Source organism: Balaenoptera physalus (genome assembly GCF_965194825.1).
Source record: "Balaenoptera physalus genome assembly, chromosome: 6".
Taxonomy (NCBI): domain Eukaryota; kingdom Metazoa; phylum Chordata; class Mammalia; order Artiodactyla; family Balaenopteridae; genus Balaenoptera; species Balaenoptera physalus.
The window spans coordinates 10,655,839-10,676,972 of NC_138885.1; the positions used below are offsets into that span (position 1 = coordinate 10,655,839).

Sequence of the window (21,134 nt, forward strand, 5' to 3'; positions counted from 1 at the left end):
GGCCAGGGCTCCTACACTTCTATCTGCACATTTATTTAGAGACTAGGGAACCTCCTGGTGGAAAAGTAAGTGGGAACTTGACCAAACACCCTATGGGTTTCAAAACTGGTAAAAAACTGTAGGAAGACGTGGAGTGGCCCCAGTGAGGCCAGTTTGCAGGAAAAAAAAAAGAGGATCATGAGAGGAGATTTATGTAAAGGAGTGAGAATTTGGATCCAAATGAGACCCAGTTATCATGATTAAGGCTGCCTCAGGAGCAATGCCTGGTGGGGGTGGGGGACAGGGGCACTCTCCGTGGATGACTTAGTTTGGGTTCCCCAGAAGTCAATTAGGAGACAGGGACTTCAGGGTAAGTAGTTCATTTGGAAAATGACCCCAGGAAGCCAGGTGAGGGGAATGGAGATTAGGCAGGGAAGAAAGGGCATCCAGTCCATGGTGCCTCGGCAAGCCGGGCAGCCCTGTGGGTGAGCTCAGTCTCACTGGTGCAGAATGCACTTTGGGTTGTTCCAACAGAGCAGGAGGACACTGGGGTCAACTTTTGATTGAAGGCGGCTGGAGTGCACGGCACTGTTTAAGGCACAGAGAGAAAGCCGAGAACACAGAGAAGTCCATCTGTATGTCTTCTTTGGAGAAAAGTCTATTTAGATCTTCAGCCCATTTTTTGATTGGGTTGTTAGGTTTTTTGATATTGAGCTGCATGAGCTGTTTGTATATTTTGGAGATTAATCCCTCGTTGGTCGCTCTATTTGCAAATACTTTCTCCCATTCTGAGGGCTGTCTTTTCATTTTGTTTATGGTTTCTTTTGCTGTGCAGAAGCTTTTAAGTTTCATTAAGTCCCATTTGTTTATTTTTGTTTTTATTTTCATTACCCTAGGAGGTGGATCAAAAGAGATCTTGCTGTGATTTATGTCATAGAGTGTTCTGCCTATGTTTTCCTCTAAGAGTTTTAGAGTATCTGGCCTTAAATTTAGGTCTTTAATCCATTTTGAGTTTATTTTTGTGTATGGTGTTAGGGAGTGTTCTAATTTCCTTCTTTTACGTGTAGCTGTCCAGTTTTCCCAGCACCACTTATTGAAGAGACTGTCTTTTCTCCATTGTATATTCTTGCCTCCTTTGTCATAGATTAGGTAACAATAGGTGTGTGGGTTTATCTCTGGACTTTCTAACCTGTTCCATTGATCTATATTTCTGTTTTTGTGCCAGTAGCATACTGTTTTGATATCTGTAGCTTTGTAGTGGAGCCTGAAGTCAGGGAGCCTGATTCCTCCACTCTCGCTCTGTTTTTTGTTTTGGTTTTTGTTTTTGTTTCCCTCAAGATGGTTTTGGCTATTCAGGGTGTTTTGTGTTTCCATAAAAATTGTAAATTTTTTTTTCTAATTCTGTGAAAAATGCCATTGGCAATTTGATAGGGATTACACTGAATCTGCAGATTGCTTTGTGTAGTATAGTCATTTTGACAATATTGATTCTTCCAATCCAAGAACATGGTATATCTCTCCATCTGTTTGTGTCATCTTTTATTTCTTTCATCAGTATCTTATAGTTTTCTGAGTACAGGTGTTTTTCCTCATTAGGTAGGTTTATTCCTAGGTATCTCATTCTTTTTGTTGCAATGGTAAATGGGATTGTTTCCTTAATTTCTCTTTCTGATGTTTCATTGTTAGTGTATAGGAAGACATAGAGATGACCAAAAAATACATGATGAGTTGCTCAATATCACTAATTATTAGAGAAATGCAAATCAAAACTACAGTGAGGTATCACCTCACACCGGTCAGAATGGCCATTATCAAAAAAATCTACAAACAATAAATCCTGGAGAGGGATGGAGAAAAGGGAACCTCCTACACTGTTGGTGAGAATGTAAGTTGGTACAGCCACTATAGAGAACAGTATGGGGGTTCCTTAAAACATCAAAAATAGACCTACCATATCATCCAGCAATCCCACTCCTGGGCATATATCTGGAGAAAACCACAATTCAAAAAGATACATGCACCCTAATGTTCATTACAGCATTATTTACCATAACCAGGACATGGAAGCAACCTAAAATGTCCATCAACAGATGAATGGATAAAAAAGATGTGGTACATATATACAATGGAATATTACTCAGCCTTAAAAAAGAATGAAATAATGCCCTTTGCAGTAACATGGATGGACCTAGAGATTGTCATACTGAGTGAAGTAAGTCAGACAAAGAAAGACAAATATCATATGATATCACTTATATGTGGAATCTAAAAGAAGAGTACAAATGAACTTATCTACAAAACAGAAATACAGTTACAGATGTAGAAAACAAATTTATGGTTACCAGGGGTTAAGGGGGTGAGGGATAAATTGGGAGATTGGGATTTACATATACACATTACTGTATATAAAACAGATAACTAATAAGGATCTACTGTATAGCACAGGGAAATCTACTCAATGCTCTGTAATGACCTATATGGGAAAATAATCTAAAAAAGAGTGGATATATGTATATGTATAACTGAATCACTTTGCTGTACACCTGAAACTAACACAACATTGTAAATCAACTATACTCCAATTAAAAAAAAATAAGAAGGCAGAGAAGTGAAAGTGTAATTATTGGGGTTGAAAGTGGTTCTGTTGGGGACATCCTTAGGGCTCCCCTCTGATCCCCTTTAGCAGGTGGAGGTGCCCCCAGCTTCATGCTGCCTGACAACTAGAGCTGTCTGTTCCCTCCTCCAGAGATTGGCCCTTGACCAAACAGAAGCCTTTTTGCCTGGGAAGCTACCACTTTCTGTCCCCATCACTACCAGTGATGGGCGGATACAAGGTTCAGAACGTGGTTCCCAGTGTTTCAAGGCAGACTGATATTCATGGTGCAATCTGTGGTCCAGAGCTTCCCCTTGGCATCCGAAGGAAGCTAGACTTCAGTTGAAACCATATATCTTGCTGGCTTCCTCCACCACCTGCCGCCTTCCAGCTTAACCTGTCTCCAGAAATCACTACCCCCCAAATAATTTGAACAGGTATTTCCACCTTAGCTCAGCTTCTAAGATCTTGTTCTTGTAGTGAAGTGGTGAAGTCCAAGGAATAGGAGCACCAACGGCCTCTGTGACAGTGCGTGTCCTTGGCCACACACTTGTGTGTCTGCCTGTGTTTGTGGAAGACAGCTGTGTTATTGCTCTGAAGGGTTCCGATACTCATCACTCAGACAGTTCCTCTGTGATGTCCTGCTATAACTATCTTCCCTTGTGAAGAGTAGAGCCCTGAAGGTCCTCATGGCTCAGAAAAGTGTATCTGGCTGCACATTTCAGAGTTCAGAAGTGACACAAGAAGTGAGGAAGTTCAGCAGGAGGGCATGTGGAATTCAGAAAGTGTGAAGTTTGGTCCCGAAGTTTGGTCTTACATTTATGGCCCTTGCAGGGCAAGGACTGATTCATATACACATAAAAACACCCTGGCATTTTTAGAAACTTAGGTAAGAGGGTCATGTATAGAAAACTTGAAAAGATTCTAGAACTATGCTGTTCAATATGGTAGCCAAAAGCCACCTGTGGCTATTTAAATTTAAATGAATTTAACTTAAATAAAAACTTCAGTTCCTAAGTAGCACTAGCCGTAATTCAATAGCCACATGCAGTTAGTGGCTACTTTGTTAAGCAGCACAGCTATAGAATAGTCCATCCTTGCAGAAATTCCTATTGGCTAGCACTGCTCTAGAATTTCTCTTATAAACTGGTGGAAACTGAGTTCTATTTTAATTTGGCAAATCAATACAATTTAATTCTATCCATCGGCTGCTCAGGCCTAGAGGAGGTTTAGTGAATTATTTATTCCTCATTTAATGACCATATGATTATTGAGTTCCACCCATGAGTAAAGCAGTGTAGAAGATTGAGCGGCCAGATAAGACACTCTTTCTGTTTTCAGGCATATAGAGAAAACAAACAAACAAACAAAAAACACGACTGTCCCAAGATCTTTGAAGGGAAAATGGAGAAGTGGCATTGAAAGTCATTTAACACTGCAGATGTCATATTATTGACATTATCACTTAAAACTTCTCTTTCGTGAACAGCATGCATTTTGCACAGCTGAACATGCTATACTCATCTTGGTTTCCTGAGGTCATTTTGTTTGAAAGATCGTGCCCAGTCTAAGTCTCATGTCTGAGCTGAGTCACTTACTCTGTGACTTTCAGAAGTAATTTCTCTACTTCTATGAAAATAATACAGTTAATGTCTCCTTTACCAAGGATCGAGATGATATATGTCAACACATAGATTTCATGACCGTGGGCACAAAATGTATAAGTAACAGTTTGTCATTGTTACCCCAAGAGTGTCATCTTGGATTAAAACAAACAAACAAAACCTCTGGCCTCAGTTCAAATTTCCATCAGGAAATTACTTCTTTGATTGCAAGATGGGCAAGATAACCCAGCAAAATAGCAAGAGATATAGCTTGAGAGAGAGAGGAAGAGACATCATCATTTATTCTCTTACTCTACATCAAATTATTAGTCTAAAGCCAGTCAAGGTAATTCCATCACCTTCAACTGTGATTGGGTTCAGAAGTGAACAGAAAATCTGCTGGTGATTCAGCAGAGGAGTGGTTGGGTGAGCTTGGGTCCGGGAAGACTTTCACTGCCCCAAGCAGTGGTCCACAGTCCTCAGCACATCAGAGTCACTCACAGAGCTTAGAACAATAGGGATTTCTGGGTCCTCCTGCGGGAGTTTCTGATTCGGGTGAGGGGGGGGGGAATAAGTCCAGACAATCTGCATTTTCTAACACATTTCTAACACATTCTAACACATTGTACTGCTGTTCTGAGGAATCACAATTTGATGGCTTAAAGGTAAGCCATGGTCTCTTTGTTTCTCAGAACTTTGTTGAGTCTGGCTGAGATGCTGGGAGGTTTATTAGCTCCAGAATGATTCTGATACTGAGGATGACATCGTTGAACTGAATTCATCAGCCCTGGAGCCTGTCCTCAATGAGGACTTCCTTTTATGTAGAGTAATATGTTTTATTTTTCATTCTTTTAAAAAATGTAAAACAAAACACAGATACAGAAAAATCTCACCAAACAAATATTTCGCTTAAATTATTACAGGATAAACACACTTTTAACTACCACAGTGTTCAAGAAATAGAAATACAGACACCTCTCAATCTCCATGTGCCTAATAATTTAATGTTTATTCAAGCTAGTGATTTTTTTCACGCTAGTGAGTTTTCTGTTACTTACACATAAAATTACCCTCAGCAAGCTATCCCAGGGGTAATATTTGATTGCTCTGGATACGCTTGTGGAAGAGATTTATTAGAAGCAAGTCCTTAGCAAAACTAATGATAAGGATTCTTTTATAAAATCTAGATTTTTATCAAATATGTACACTGATTAGAAAAACAAAGCCCAGACACAATCAACTGATTGCATAAACGAATACTATAAGTCAGATAAGTACAGTTTGAAACAGTCGAAGTGGGCCCTAAGGAAGAGAGAGCCCTAGGATAAGGGGCATTTGAACCTGAATCCTGGAGAAAGATGAACTGAACATTCATAGCAACTCCTGTTTTCTGATTCCTTAGAGTTGGTTATATGTTACCATTTTCAGTCCATATGGTGGATTCAAAAATCCTCAGCTGATCTTTTTTTGTTTATTGAAATTTGATAGGTATTATAAAGTTCCCGTAAAGGATTCTTTTTTTTTTTTTTCAAGCTATGGAGCTGGACCTTTTTTTTTTTTTAAACTGGAGTAATATTGATTTAAAATGTTGCGTTTTTTGTAGGTGTACAAAATCTTTTTTAGTTATGCATATACATATATCTACTCATCTTTGGATACTTTTTTTTCCCAGTGACTTTATTTATTTTATATTGGAGTATAGCTGATTAACAATGTTGTGATAGTTTCAGGTACATGACTCTGTACAGCAGTGATTCAGTAATATGTACACATGTATCTATTCTTTATAAAATTCTTTTCCCATTTAGGTTGTTACATAGTATTGAACAGAGTTCCCTGTGCTATACAGTAGGTCCTTGTTGGTTGTTGGTTATCCTTTTTAAATATGGCAGTGTGTACATGTCAGTCCCAAACTCCCTAACTATCCCTTCCCTTCACCCTTGCTCCCCAACCCCAGTAACCATAAGTTCATTCTCTAAGTCTGTGAGTCCATTTCTGTTTTGAAAATACATTCATTTGTATCATTTCTTTTTAGATTCCATATTTAAGTGATATCATCGATATTTCTCTTTCTCTGTCTGACTTACTTCGCTCAGAATGACAATCTCTAGGTCCATCCATGTTCCTCAGCTCATCTTTTTATAATGTATTTATTTACATATTTATTTTTTCTTAGCTCATCTTTTTTAATGTCATTTCCACAATGTCTTAGGTGAAAGACATCTTCCAGAGGGATTGAGTAAATGGATTGGATTGAGTACATCCTACCTAACTACTCCACGTTAGACAAAGCAAGAGTATCCACCATACAAGGTACTATTCAAACGCAACTTATTTCCACCTGGGTGTGACACTCATTGTGAATACAGTAGTACACTGCCGATCATTAGACAAGTATATGTCATGAATTATCCTGCTCTTAATTCCGTTACTACATTTTTAAGTTACGATGTTTAAGTTAAAAGCAATGAACTGAGGAATTGCAAAGGACCTTGTCTCTTGGCAAAGTATTAGTTTAGCAACGTCAGACTGGTGATTCACTGAGCTGGTATTTTAAAGGCTGCCTCTTACACATATATACAACAGAATATTACTCAGCCATAAAAAGAAATGAAACTGAGTTATTTGTACTGAGGTGGATGGACCTAGAGTCTGTCATACAGGGTGAAGTAAAGTCAGAAGGAGAAAAACAAATACCATATGCTAACACATATACATGGAATCTAAAAAACAAAAAAAGTTTCTGATGATCCTAGGGGCAGGACAGGAATAAAGATGCAGACATAGAGAATGGACTTGAGGACACGGGGAGGGGGAAGGGTAAGCTGGGACAAAGTGAGAGAGTGGCATGGACATATATACACTACCAAACGTAAAATAGATAGCTAGTGGGAAGCAGCCGCATAGCACAGGGAGATCAGCTCGGTGCTTTGTGTTCACTTAGAGGGTTGGGATAGGGAGGGTGGGAGGGAGATGCAAGAGGGAGGAGATATGGGGATATATGTTTATGTATAGCTGATTCACTTTGTTATACAGCAGAAACTAACACACCATTGTAAAGCAATTATACTCCAATAAAGATGTAAAAATAAATAAATAAATAAAGGTTGCCTCTTAGAAATAATACCCACTTGGCTTTTCAAAGGAAGTGACCAGTCATTGGGAGCAAAATAAAGGGTGAATTGCATGGGTTTATCTATCACTCTCTATGTGGCAAATATTGATGTTTAGAGTCTTTGAAGCATTATATTATTAGTGAGCAAAAGTATTCGTAAGATTCCTCCTTCCCCTCTTAACATCGTTTTCTATTGTAATGATCCTAGCTGAATAGAGAAAGGGTCATCACATGTGATTTGTCTACACTTGAGACAGTGTCCCAAGGCTCCTATTATATAGCAGAAGATTTCTATCCTGTATCCCTCAGTGATTCATAGCTGTCCTAGTAAGAGAATAAGCCTTGGGCATTGTTTAAATATTTAGGTCAGGTTAGTTTTGCCCACAGGCATATTAGACCACAGTATGATTTTCAGGGGCATGGAGTTCGTGTCTCTCTTTCTTCCTTGATGCCTAAATATCCAGTCTTTGTGGTTAAAATACTGACAACCCCAGTTGAAATGCCAAAATTACCTGAAAGTGTTGACTATCATGTCAACAACACCTTTACTCAGGTTAAGATCTCTGATCAACATGAATACAGTGAACATGGGGTAGACAGAATTAGTTTCAAATATAAGTCCTACCAACAACTAGCTGTATATCCTTAGATCAGTGACTTGACCTCTCTGAGTCTCTTTTGTAATCTTTAAAAATATTAATAATACCAACCATCTTAGAGTACTGACGTGATGATAAAAATAAAGCTGAAGTTTCTATTTTCCAGCATGATTCCTTATTCATAATGACTTAGCCAACTTTGATTAAGAATTGAAGGAGTGGGAGTTTCAGGGATGCGCCAGCACAGTGCATCTCAAATTTGAACGTGTGGATGCAACAGCTGTTAAAGCACAGGTTCTGATCCAGAAGTTTTGGAGCAGAGACCGAGATTCTGCATTTGCAACAAGCTCCCAGGTGATGCCCACGTTACTATGCAGAGTCCACACTTCGAGAAGAGAGGGTGCATATAAGGCAACAAAGGAAAGCATAGAACCTGATGTCTGCCGTTCCTGGGGGCAGCCAGGACAGGAGAAAAGAAAGAAAAGGTGCTGAAAAGGAGGAGAAAGCCCTTCAAAGGGAGAGAAGGGAATCCAGTGACAGATTTCTATACACCGCACGGTCTTTTTGAACAGATTAGATTGTATCCATATCACGTCTGGCTCAATCAATCCAGATGGGACCCTCTTTTGCAAGCAGGCACTGTAGTGCTGCTGATGAAATTGGGTCCTCGGTATTGTCACCTAGCTCATCAGGAACAAGTCCCCAGACAGCTGATATCATGCTAATTGTGAAGACCCTGCTTCCTGAACTGTTCCCAATCCACACCTCTTCAGGAGGGACCAGACACCAAAACGAAAACCAACATCCAAAGCCCTTCATGGGTCCTTAGCTTTTTGCAACCCAAGCGCTGCCCAAGGGGGAAAGAAAAAACGTGCATCGATTTTGTGCCAAAAAGAGGAAAGATTTTTAAGCCTCTCCATTCATCCATGAGCCCAGGAAGCTGAAAATGCCTTGACATTGAAAAAAATCAAAATCTCCATGGCAACAAAGTTGTCATGCCAGAAACATGATCTCAACTTACACAGGCAAGCATCTCAGAAATATAGTGAGTGAGGAAGAAGAACTAAAATTTCAAAATTCTATTGGCGGTGGGGGGAGGGAAGGATGGGAAAGAAAAATACAGACCTTTCCTCTCATGGGGCCGAAGATGTCCATTCCTATTTGCCTTCTAATCACATAAAGTAAAAACTTCTCCTCACTCTCAAGCGGCTCTAACCCACACAGGGGAGGCTTCATGCTGTGTCACCAACTCCTGAGTTTCCTGCCAACAGTAAGGGCTTCTCACAGCCCAGCCAACTTTAAGCCCAGATCAAAAGCTTTCTTGCCACAAAACAAATCACATTTGACAAGATCAGATCCCACCTAAGCCACAATTATACATATTGACTTGGCAACCTCCATTAAGGGTGATCTGACCCCCAGTTTAATGTCTTTTGTCATTTCTTTTAAAAGTAATTAGCTCTCTTCTTTGCTTTTTCTTTCTTTGTGTGTGGATAAAATGTGAGGAGTGTCTGAAAGTGAGAGAACAAAAATTCCATTTGGCCGATTTCTTCCTTAGACGAGATAGCAGCGTGAAGACTATGAGTGGGTTTTAACCATCTAATCTCTCTCCTGGTCCAGTGAGTTGCCCAGACCTTGGTGGCCACAGCAGTACCTAAGGTCAAAGGCTGTTTCCAAGGGTGTGTTTTCTAACAGAAAGATGAGTTCGTCACCGACAGAACCCAGACTTACTTTACTCAGGATCTGAGGGTACTCATGAGCATGCCTTTCCTATATTTTTCTTTTCAACTTTTGTGTTGATCTCTGCTTGGGACATGACATCCTTCCCAGCTGTGCCCCTCATCTTCCTGGTGTAGGTCAGAGATGTGTACGCTTGAGTTCTGAGCACACAGTGGAGGCGAAGTGGTCCTTAATTACCTACGTTCAGTGTATGCCACAGGTGTATATGATTCCCAGGGGATGTGGCAGTGTTAAGTTGGTGTCTGAAGACCTGCAGGGCCTTTATCTTTGTGAAATAGTTCAGCAGTGAGGAGCTGGGAGGATGCCACTGAGCCCATTCATTTCAGTGAGGAAGACTTAGCTTTACGGAAGTCAGGAGTTTTACAATGTGGATTTCATCTGCGGTGGAAAACCAGGAAGTTCCTTGACAAGTGCATGGAAGGCTGAATGGGGTAGAGTAGAAGGAAATCATGAAATATTGAGATAAGGGAGTAAATGAATGAATGAATGGAGTATATTAAACAAAATCCAAAACTTGGAAATCAAAAGAGAGTTAAGTTTGATCTTTCAACATTATCCTGGGGCAATTTTTAACAAGTCTACTCAATGATCATTTAATTCTCAAGGAGAATGTACCTGTCATTGGGTTTTACTATTCATTGGCTCATTAGACCTTAGATATTATGAAGCTACATGTTAACCCATAAATGTTTGTCCAATAGAGAAGACATTACCCCCCAATTTTTATTATCCCCTAAGACATTAACTAGTTTTGAATCCACCTAGAAATTTTATTCTCATAGTCTTTTCTTTCCTCGCTGTGCCATGGCATTTTTATCTGTGAAATCGAGATAATAATAATAATAATACCTACATGGAGGGTAATTGTGAGAATTAAGTTGATGTGCCTTAAGGGTTTAGAACTCTTATGGCTCATAGTAAGTGCTAAGTATATTGTTGTGGTCTTTAGCTGTATGCTGGTAGGTGTAAGCTGCTAACAGAAGGATTATGAACTAGGCATAGGATCCATCCATTCAGGGAGGAGCCAAGCCTGATAATGACAGTGTTAGGAGCAATTATTTAGCATCTGGCTGTGAACTTGCTGTTAAAAACACTATACGGAGAATTCAAATTGAAAGCAAGATGTTCTTTGAAATTTCCATGTATATCCGACATTATCGTAGATTTCAAGCCAGGTGGACCAGTTTGCTCTTTGGGGTATATTTGCTGTCTTTCCTTTTTTAAAAGAAAAAGGAAGTTTTAAAGGAGGACATGTAGAAAAAAAGGGTTCATTAGATAGGGCTCTAAGTACTTCTAGGCCATTTCAGTGGACAGACAGCACATAAGGCTGTTTTTAGATGGAGACAAATAAATTATTACTTTATACTGATATTTTTCAATGTAAAATAAAAATTACAGCTTTCTCAACTTTCTAAATTTTATTTTACAAAACATATGACAAACCCTTCTTAATATCATTAACATAATAGCTTTTGTTTTATTATAATTATACTATGTACGTTTATAGTCTATGTGTGTATTATATATATATGTGTATATGTACACATATACTACTATATACATACATATACATGTATATGCATTGTGTATGTATTCTATTACATATGGATTGTGTATATATATGTGTGTGTGTATATATATATATATATACACACACACATACATACATACACACACACACACTGGTTTTATATATATATATAAACAACCATGGATATATCTACCTTTTTCTATATAAATGACTGACTCTGTATATATCCAACCATATGTATATAATTAACTCTCTATATATCCTACTGTATACATATGTGTATATAAAAATACACACAATACATCATTTATATTGTGTATATATGTATATTTATGATAAAATCAATATTATCACTAACCACAAATATTAGCTATTCATTATATGGTAGTTTGTGTTATCCATGTATACTTTTTATGAGTAGGATTTGTACCTATTTTTACCAGCTATGTGCCAGAGTTTTAGTACAATGCCTGGCACATAGTAGGTGCTCAGTAAATATTAATGGAAAGATTTGTTATTCATGAATTCATCCAATCTAGTAACTTGCAACACTTGTTGCATTTTAGAATCACTGGGAAAGCTTGTATTTATTTAATTTATCAATATTCATTCTTGGGTCCCATTCCAGACAATTAATTCAGAATATCTGGGAGGTAGGACTCAGCATCGCTACTTATAAAGCTCTCCTATTTAATTTCCTTTAAGGGCAACGGTTAGCCCTGTGAATGGACCTGTGCCGCATGATGAGTTCTAGACCAATGCATCCCGACCCTCCAACTGTATCTCCTGTCTGGCCTTCCTGATTTGGACTCTAGCTGGGAGAAGGAGGAAGGTCAACTTCCTTTCTGCCTACGCTCATGCTAACCTTGAGCTCAGGCACACGGGTGCCCCCATGAGCAGGATAATGATAATAAATTGAAGCAGAGACATCTGTGTCCTGTCGATATCTGTCCATAAAGGGGGGAGCTGGCCTATGATCTGACTCACAGTTTCTCCAGAAACTGCCAAGGAGCTACTGAGGCAGTCATGACCTTCTGCCACCGCACGATTGGGTGGGACTGAGACCAACTCTGGCTCCGGATGCCCTGTGGGAGAGCCTCTATTAAAATCTGCCAACCTGTGTTTCTTACTGAAATGACAAATGTAACTCCCTGCCCCAGTCTCTCTCTACCCTGCAGTGAGAAGGAGCTTTAGAATGTGCAAGTCTGGTCTCAGTCTGCACACGATGCTTCAAGGCAGGCATTACTGGTCCCCTTTACAGATTAAAAAAAAAAACAAGGTTGACAGCAAGTAAGTGACTTACAGATGCTCACAGAACTTGTAAGTAAACACCACAGCCAGCATTTGAACTTGGGCGGAATACTTCCCAAACCTCTTTTCTCTCTAATACACCCTTCTTAAACCTGTGTTAGTAAATCAATTTGTTAATGTGGTTGGGAGCAAAACTGTGGATTCACATGACTTAGATTTGAATCCAAGCATTTCCCCTTCTTAACCTCATGATTTAAGGCACATTATATACTTCGTTGAGCCTCAGAAAACCTATCTGAAGATAAAAAGGTAATAATGCTTACCTTGCAGTATCTTTGTGAAGACTAAATATCATAATATGGGTGAAATGTTTTATAAAATTTTTGGCACAGAGAATTCATGAAAAGGCAGTACAAAATTGTCATTAATATTTCCCTGCTGGGTCTTTGATTAACCATTCTTTTCCCTTTAGAATACCATTCTTAAATTCCTCTCTCAACAAAAACACAGAACTTACTAAGTTTTAAGTTATTGATTGCATTATACCAGAATACTTGTGATGTGTAGTATGAAACAAACAATAAGTATACAAATAAAAATTACAAATCAATCTCACTCTGAATGGAGATTCAAAATCAGAAATTAAAATGTAAACAAATTAAATCATTCTGCACTTTACAAAAAAAAATCAATAGCACCTCAACGAATTAGGACTTACTCCAGAATGTAAAGATGGATCAACATTGGAAACTTACTAATGTGATTGACCTCATGTATCAATGGGAAAATATAGTCAAGATTAAATAATGCGAACTCTCCCAGATCAGTGTACCTCTTGAAACTGCATATCAATTTTTTTTTAACTTGAAAAAGTGTTTAGAGTGTTCACTAGGTATGTCAATAAACAAATATCATCAGTTATTTAAAGTCTTTGAAAACTAAAAAATTCAACTATAGAACAATATATATATATGCATTATAAATATGATTTAAAATATATCTCTCTAGATATCCAGCATCATATTTGTTAAAGGCATTTCACATGAGACATTAGTTAAGGGTGTCTGCACTTCCTTCACTCATATGCTGTAAAGATACACATTCAGCATTTAACCACAGTTATCTCTAGCTGGTAGCATTACACAATTTTTGTATTTTCTTACTTTTACTTAATAACGTTTTATATTTTTAATGTTAGAAACATTTATTATATTGTAAAAATTAAAGTTATTGAAGGAAAAATCTGGGTAGATTTCATTCTTGCTCATGATAACATGCTATTATAATAATATATTTTGGTAGCTATTTATGTTAGATGCATGAAATATAAAAATAAAGCAAATTAAAAATATTTGTTCACAGAGGCATTTTATGATCATCAAAGAAGAAGAAGGTGGGTTCAGGGGAACAGTAACCAGTATAACCAGTATTCTCTGAATATCCATTATGTGCTGGGAAACACGGTTTCATTCTTTTAATGCCCCTCTACCCATTCTTCTCCTGAACACTGCTCTTGGACAGGATCCCAGCACATGGAGCTACTCCCTTTCTTCCATTTACCCATTGTGTGCTTATTCAGCGCTTGCCTTTAGAGTTTGTTACCTACTCACCAACTCTTCGGTTGAGCTGAGCTGGGATGTGAGTACCATTGAGGTCTGAGGAGCTGGAAAAAGCCACTGGAGAGAGCAAGGATGCTAATGGGTCATCACAGTTGTCTAGAACGAAAGGGGAGAGAGAGAAAATTCCATTAGCAAGAAGTGTTCCATAAAGAGAGAACTCAAAGCATTAACCACTACCACTTATTGAATACCTCCTCTGATCAAGGCTGGTACTACTTGTTTCCATGTGCTGTTTCATCGACTCCTCACAACAATCCTCAAAGACAGGGGTTAAGTTTCTTTCACAGTTGGGGAAACTCAAGTTCAGAGATGTTAAGTAGTTTGTGTAAGGTCACAACACTAGAAAACAGCGTGGCCACAATTCTTGCCCAGATTTGTCTAACTCAAAATCCAACTATCCCTCCATTCCTTTGATCAACCACTTGAGCAAAGCCTCAGATTATGGTTAGTGAGCTTCTTCTACAAAAGAGGAGATGGTTTAAAAATGGGGAACATTGTTTAACTACTCTCTCATCTTCAGTCCCTAAGGACTCTTGTACTAGTTCTATCTAGAGGGACAGAATAACTTAGAATGTCTCACTCCTAGTTGCGTGAAAGTCTTTGGAAAATGAATTACTGATTTTAATAATTCACTTCTATTCTATGAAGTAGTAGAGAATAACCCCCAGCCTTCCCTAAATGTGGTAGGTATGTATCCTAAGACTTCTTTGACGCTGACCAGATGTGGAACAGTGTGGAGCCATGGGCAGAGATGTGGTCTTGACAATGTAGATAGGCTCCTCTGATTGTCCTGACCATCCAATCTCATGCCCAGGACTCTGCTCTTCACAGAGCATATTGGAGCTTGTAATCATTCATTTATATGTTTGCATTCTCCAATAGGTAACATGCTTTTTGTGGGATCTTAGCAAATACTCTGGCATATAATAGGCTTTCAATAAAGGTTTACTCAAAGGATGAAAAGGTGAGTAAAGGAAGGAAGTAATCAATCAATCCACCTAACAGTACCAACACTCTTACCGTTTTTCCATTTTGTATACAATTGATCTTAAAGAATATTGTCAAATGAGTTCATGAAATCTAGACATACCTCACTCAAAACAAATTTGAAACGTGTTATTCAGTTTGAATGTCAACTTCATGGTGTTAAATGCTCTCAGGAAGAGCTGAGTTGACATTCTTAAAAGAAAATGTACATAGGATTATGAGGCTGCTTGTTTACACAGCAAATTCTTAGGGAGCAGTATTTCTAATTGCAGGAAAATTAATGAGATACATAAGGATTGAATTTTGTTTGTTCAATGTGTTAAAAAAATCAACTGGCAAAATATATTTTGAGTTTCTCCCAAACACAAATGTTTGAAAAATATTTTGAGGCATTTAACAAACACAAAATAGAGCCAGATCCTCACTGAGGAGGAATAACACAAAAATCAGAGCAAGGGAAAAAAAATCAGAGCAAGGGCACCTCAGTAGTTACGGTCATTCTGAGAATAGAAAACAGAACTCAGGGCCACTTTACCCCAGGCCTAAGATGCAAGTGAGAGGGGTTGCATGTACCGTTCCAACACAATTGTTTGGGAACATGAATTTGTTACTCTATTTATATGTTAGGAAACAATATGAACATAATGGAAATCTTCCATTTGCTTATGCTAGTTTCATCATCAGGAAACAGGTGAATGCCAAAGCTTGAACCCAACTGGACTGAGCCCCAGAAGAATACACCACACACACACACACACAAAGCACCACAAAGTATTCCTCTTCCCAGCCATGTTATGAGCAGCACCTACCCACATCTGTAGTTACAGCTACCATCCAATTTCAGATAATATCCCTCCACCCCTACCCAATAACTCACAACCCTCCTAACACCCACTTCCACAAGCAAACTGAAGATCTTTTAAAGGTCAAGTACCATAATTATTATAGTATTTATGTATTTCTTAAACATATAACAGGTATAAAACCCTGCTATCATTTTTTTCAATATTTTTTAAGTATAGTTGATTTTACAATGTTGTATTAATTCCTGCTGTACAGCAAAGTGATTCATTTATACATATATATATATATAGATATATATCTATATATATATCTATATATATATATATACACATTCTTTTTCCTATTCTTTTCCATTACGGCTTATCATAGGATATTGAATATAGGTTTCTGTGCTATACAGTAGGACCTTGTTGGTACTGCTACCATTTTTATTAGGTTTTTGTGTGTTTGTTTTTTTTAATTGGTTGCTGATGACATTTTTGAGTATTGTGCTCCTAACCCTATTTTTTTTTCCCCAGGTAGAAATTGAAGTAACCTAATCATTTCATTGAATTTAGTCCAATAAATATTTATAAGGTCCTACTTTATGCTTGATCTTGAATAGGCATTGGGATACATTTGAGTAAAATTGAGTGTCAGACTTCAAGGAGCTCAGAGACCATTGAAAAATATGAAGATATAAACAAGTCAATAAATGGATGGGATGGTTGAGGAGAGTTTTCACCAACATTACATCCAAGCCAGTTACATGAGTACCTAACTGGTCAGACGTCCAGGCAAGTGCTCTTTCTTCCAGCCCTGTGCAGTCCCCTTTTCCACCAGGCACTGGTCTCGGGGAGAAGTAAGCTTCCAACCACACTGGCCTCCTGACGTCAGCTGCTATTTCCCCACTGCCCAGTTCCTCTTGTGAAATGTACCTTCTTTGTATCTCCATTTATAGGGTCAGTGTTTCCATTTTGGAAATTGGTAAACCCATTGGAAACAATCTGTGCTAATGGAAAGGTCCAGAGAGGATTCTTCAGGGCCCCTTTTCTCATGGACCCTGGACATTGCAGTGGCCTTTAGAGAACATGTCTGAGCTTTTACTCCCCTATCCCTAAAAGTGATAAGAATGGGAAAGTTTCCAATCAGAAAGAAAGAAAGACCACCCCTTCCTCCCTGGCCAATAGGTAGATCCCTCTCTCTTCTCTACGTCAGATGAACAAACCTGACAAGTCACCTAAACTGAGAACAGACCAGGACTCAAATTGGTAATCAAATTACTCCTAGTGGTTGGGAATTAAGAATTTGTCCATATAAGCATTCTCAATGCAAAATGTGTATTACTTTTAAACCTGTCCTATTCTTAAAGCAGAGGAGAAACAATCTAGCATAAATGAGGACAGTATAGTTGACACTTAACACGGGCTTGAACTGTGCAGGTTCACTTATACCAGATTTTTTTTCAATAAATATGTTGTACAGTGGTATAGGATCCGTGGTTGGTTGAAAACAGGATGAGGAACCTCAGATTTTTCACTATGTTGGGGGTAGGTGCCCCTCAGCCCACGTTGTTCAAGGGTAAACTGTAATTACTTTTTAAAAGATTCCTGATTTGGGAAGGCCGGGGATAGTGGATGGTGTCAGGATGACTAAGACTGAGAGAGCCTCGTTCTAGACTGGTTTCTTCTCTTGCCTTGGTGACTCCAGATAATACATCCCAATGCACTAAGCTGTATCTCCATTGTCCGCAAAATCGAGAGAGTCATCTCTGCCACATCTAGCCATAGAATCACTTTAAAGATGGAATGAGAAGAGATGGAAAAAGTCCCCCTTTAAAGGATAAAGCACAGAATAAGCCCAGGAAGTAGTATGTGAATTGTCTGTAATATCTGCTTGCAATCCAGAGCAACCATTTTCAACAATTTTATTCCTGGGATCTCGTGTGTGTGTTACAAAACCTGCACAAGAATTGACATCACCAAAAGTTCTTTTGCACTAAAGGTTTGTGGTCAACCTGAAGAGCAGGAGGATAGGAAGTACGGGGGAGGGGAAGGGGTGAAGACACACAGGAGAGGGAGGGTGGCATTGCATTCCCTCTGTGGATTGGCAGCCTTCCTGAAACGGGGCCGACATTGCACCAAACACATGGCTAGGAAGCAAAGACACAAAGTACCATCTGCTCCACCATCCCTGCAGGCTTTAAATAAGCAGACCCATGTTGTTGTTAAATCTTAGGAACCACTCACATCTCAGCCTTCTGACAGTGTGTTTGCAAGCTAAATACATCAGTCGGTTCTTCCAGAAGTGTGGTGGATGTTTATTCGTATTTACATAAGGAAAGAGGAAAGGGTGAAGAAATTCTGGGAGGGAGAGAGATGTTTGAAGTTTAGGAAGAACATAAGGCGGGACTCGAAGTCAGGCTTCCGGTGGAACACAGAACCTGGAGAAACCATGATGATTTTTCCAGAAATGAACCGCACTTCACAGATGCAACGGCATAGTAGAATATTTTCAAAATATTTCCTTAAAAAGCCCATTCACGGGCTTGTTCTCTCAAAGATGTGTTGCACAAATCAGGGGAAATTAAAAGGCTATTTAAAAATGCAAACCTTTTTTCACATTATTACTGTCCAATTTTCTTTGACAAATAACTGCCACCTTGTTTTCCTTTACACCATAAAGGGTCACCTCCAAACCCACCCCTTGCCCAGGCAGATAAAAATCCAGACCTATCCGTGGGTGTTGAATAACCCCAGTCCTATTTGCAAATGACTTAGCCCCACATTCATAGACTAAGATGATGTCAAAACCAGAAGGGACCTCTGAAATTGTGGAATTCAAGCCCTCCCTTCACTTTACAAATGAGGACCTCAGGGTTGAAGGAGATGACAAGCTTGCTCAGGATAAGTTAGTTAATTAATAGACTGGCCTGGATGGAAACCCAGGTTTCCTCAGTCCCGGACGGTGACCTCTAGGTCAGAATTACCTGCCGCCTGTGCATAAATCTGGTAATCATTAGTTATATCATTCTTCATAACATTTGTTTTAACAAATGACTTATTTTCTGCAAAAGGCAGGGTATGGTTTTATTTCCTGGATAACAGAAAAATGTTGAAAAATAGTCTATAATTTTCAAAAGAATTTGAACTTCTTACTTTTTTTTGGCCTTCTTTATTTCTTCCTTTGACACTCTCTCCTACCCACCAAAAAAGGGGTAAAAAAAAAAACAAACCACAAAGGCAGGATGAAAGAAAAAAAAATGTATTTGTTTTCTGATTAATATTTATATGCATATTCAAGGCCAGCATTTTCTTTGATATTTTTAATCTGAAGAAGTGGGGATAATTTTTCCCTTAATATACATGTATAGTTAAATACTAAAGGCCTTCTTTCACCTTAATTAAAAGGTAAAGGCACAAAAGAGAATTCTGAGTAAATATGATATTTACACAGCTTCTTAGAAATAATCATTGACTCTTTAAGATGATTCTACTTTAAGTAACATTTTTGGGTGTCAGTGTATATTTTTATTCATTATTATTAGAATACCAATGGAGTTACAGATGGTAACTGAAGTTAAATTGTGAGCATCGCCTTGATTACCAGAGTAAATTGTCTGTATATGGGGATTTGGAGCTTAAGGGATTCATTTGTATTTATAGGTGAGATAAAATTCCTCTTAGCATTGCACACTTAATGGCCCACTTTGTTTAAAAGACATAAAGCATGTGTTTTGTGTAGTGCCTACAATGAGGCTTAGAAGTGGCAACTCACGCTTTTAGCTTCATTTATTTTTCCCCTTGTTACCTATAATTTCACTTAGCAAACAACAAAAATAAATACTCTAATATTACTCTTGACTCTGACCCTGTCCCTATTTTCCACCATGAAATCCTAAGAGATAAATTACTCCATGATGCGCAGACCAAGAAACATGACTCTCTAAAATGAGTCATGAAAGGAAGGTCAAACCTTCTCTATCCTGACATCCACCTCCACCATAATGCAGTGCTACTTGCCTTTTGATTAGCAGCAGTGCTACTGCTGGATACACATGGTCGTGCTCTTTGCTGTGGGAAGACGGAATGCAAGTCAAAGACACAGACCCTGAGCTCAAGGAGCCAAGCATTTACTCTGGGTTGAAAGATATTCCACGTATTTTTTAAAAAGCTCCTTACGTGTATGAACGATTATATGCAGGAGACCTTTGGCTTGGGATACAGGAATCCTGGGTCCTCTTCTCCCTTCACTGTGAATGTGCCCTCATTTTTACCTTCCTGTGTTTCAGCTCCCTCCTCTGCGAACGGCGCAGGTGATTGTTCACTTGTTCGATCAACAAACTTTAACTGGGCACATTCTAGGTATCAGAGTTTCTGTCAGGCTTTCGAGGTAGTAAAAGCAATTGTAACCGATTCCTCCAACACGGTGGAGACGGACACACCCTTCACTGTCCCACAGCTGTGACTGGTGATGGACAGATGCGGAGGAGCCAGGGCATCCCGAAGGGGAGGTGGTCCTGTCTAGGGATTAACAAGGGTGCTCTGGGGTTCTTTCTAGGCTTTTAAAATCATTCTATTCAAGATTTTAGGAGAGACTTGGTTTGGAGGTACTGATCTTCACTTATAAGTGACTTGCTAGGACTTGACCATAATCAAACCCACGGAGAAGAATAACAAGGCAGCAGTGGCAGCTATAATTCTTCCCTGCCCCTTGGGCAGCTCCCCTTCTAGGTGGTCAGCTGTCCCTGCAGCGCAGCCAGCAGGAGATATCACTCATACTGGATGGGTGAGCAGCCTACAAGTTTCTCTGTTCATTTCACACTCTAGTCTCTGTTCATACTGGTCTTTGAACCAAGGTCTGTGTGACTTTGCGCACATCTTCTGTCTGAAAATCTGCTTCCCATCCCTAAAATGGTGGCAGGAAAGCCTCATAGTCTGGCAAAGGCCGGTCTCCCATGTGATTATCTTGTGTGAGTTTAGCTCTTTCCTTCTTGGATTTTCAAGAACACCTGTACATGGATGTCCCATAATTAGCCCAAAGACAATGGCTTCAAAGTATACTTCCCTAAATTTCTTTCCTCTCAGATTACCCTAACTGCCACTGATGGATTTGTTTTTTTTTTTTTTTTTTGATTCTCAGTTTAGGGATATCAGGCTCACAATTGATTGCTTTGTTCTGTTTTTTCTCTTCTATCCTTAAATCTAAGTTATCAATTACTTAATCTGATTTAAAAAAATGTTTCTTAAGCCCCTCAGATGGGAGGCATATGATATACTAATCATGTGTGGGATATAAAGCATCATGTTGAGCAGGGATTTTTTTAACTACAG

The 21,134-nt window shown here is 38.8% G+C and overlaps 1 protein-coding gene across 1 annotated transcript in view; it reads right to left on the reverse strand.

The window, feature by feature from the left end:
• Positions 1–21,134, reverse strand: part of CNTNAP5 (contactin associated protein family member 5) — an 880,881-nt gene that overhangs the window by 647,481 nt on the left and 212,266 nt on the right. Inside the window, exon 2 of the mRNA XM_082465787.1 lies at positions 14,023–14,127. Coding sequence (XP_082321913.1) covers positions 14,023–14,127 — 105 coding nt within the window. The remainder of the gene's footprint in view (positions 1–14,022; positions 14,128–21,134) is intronic.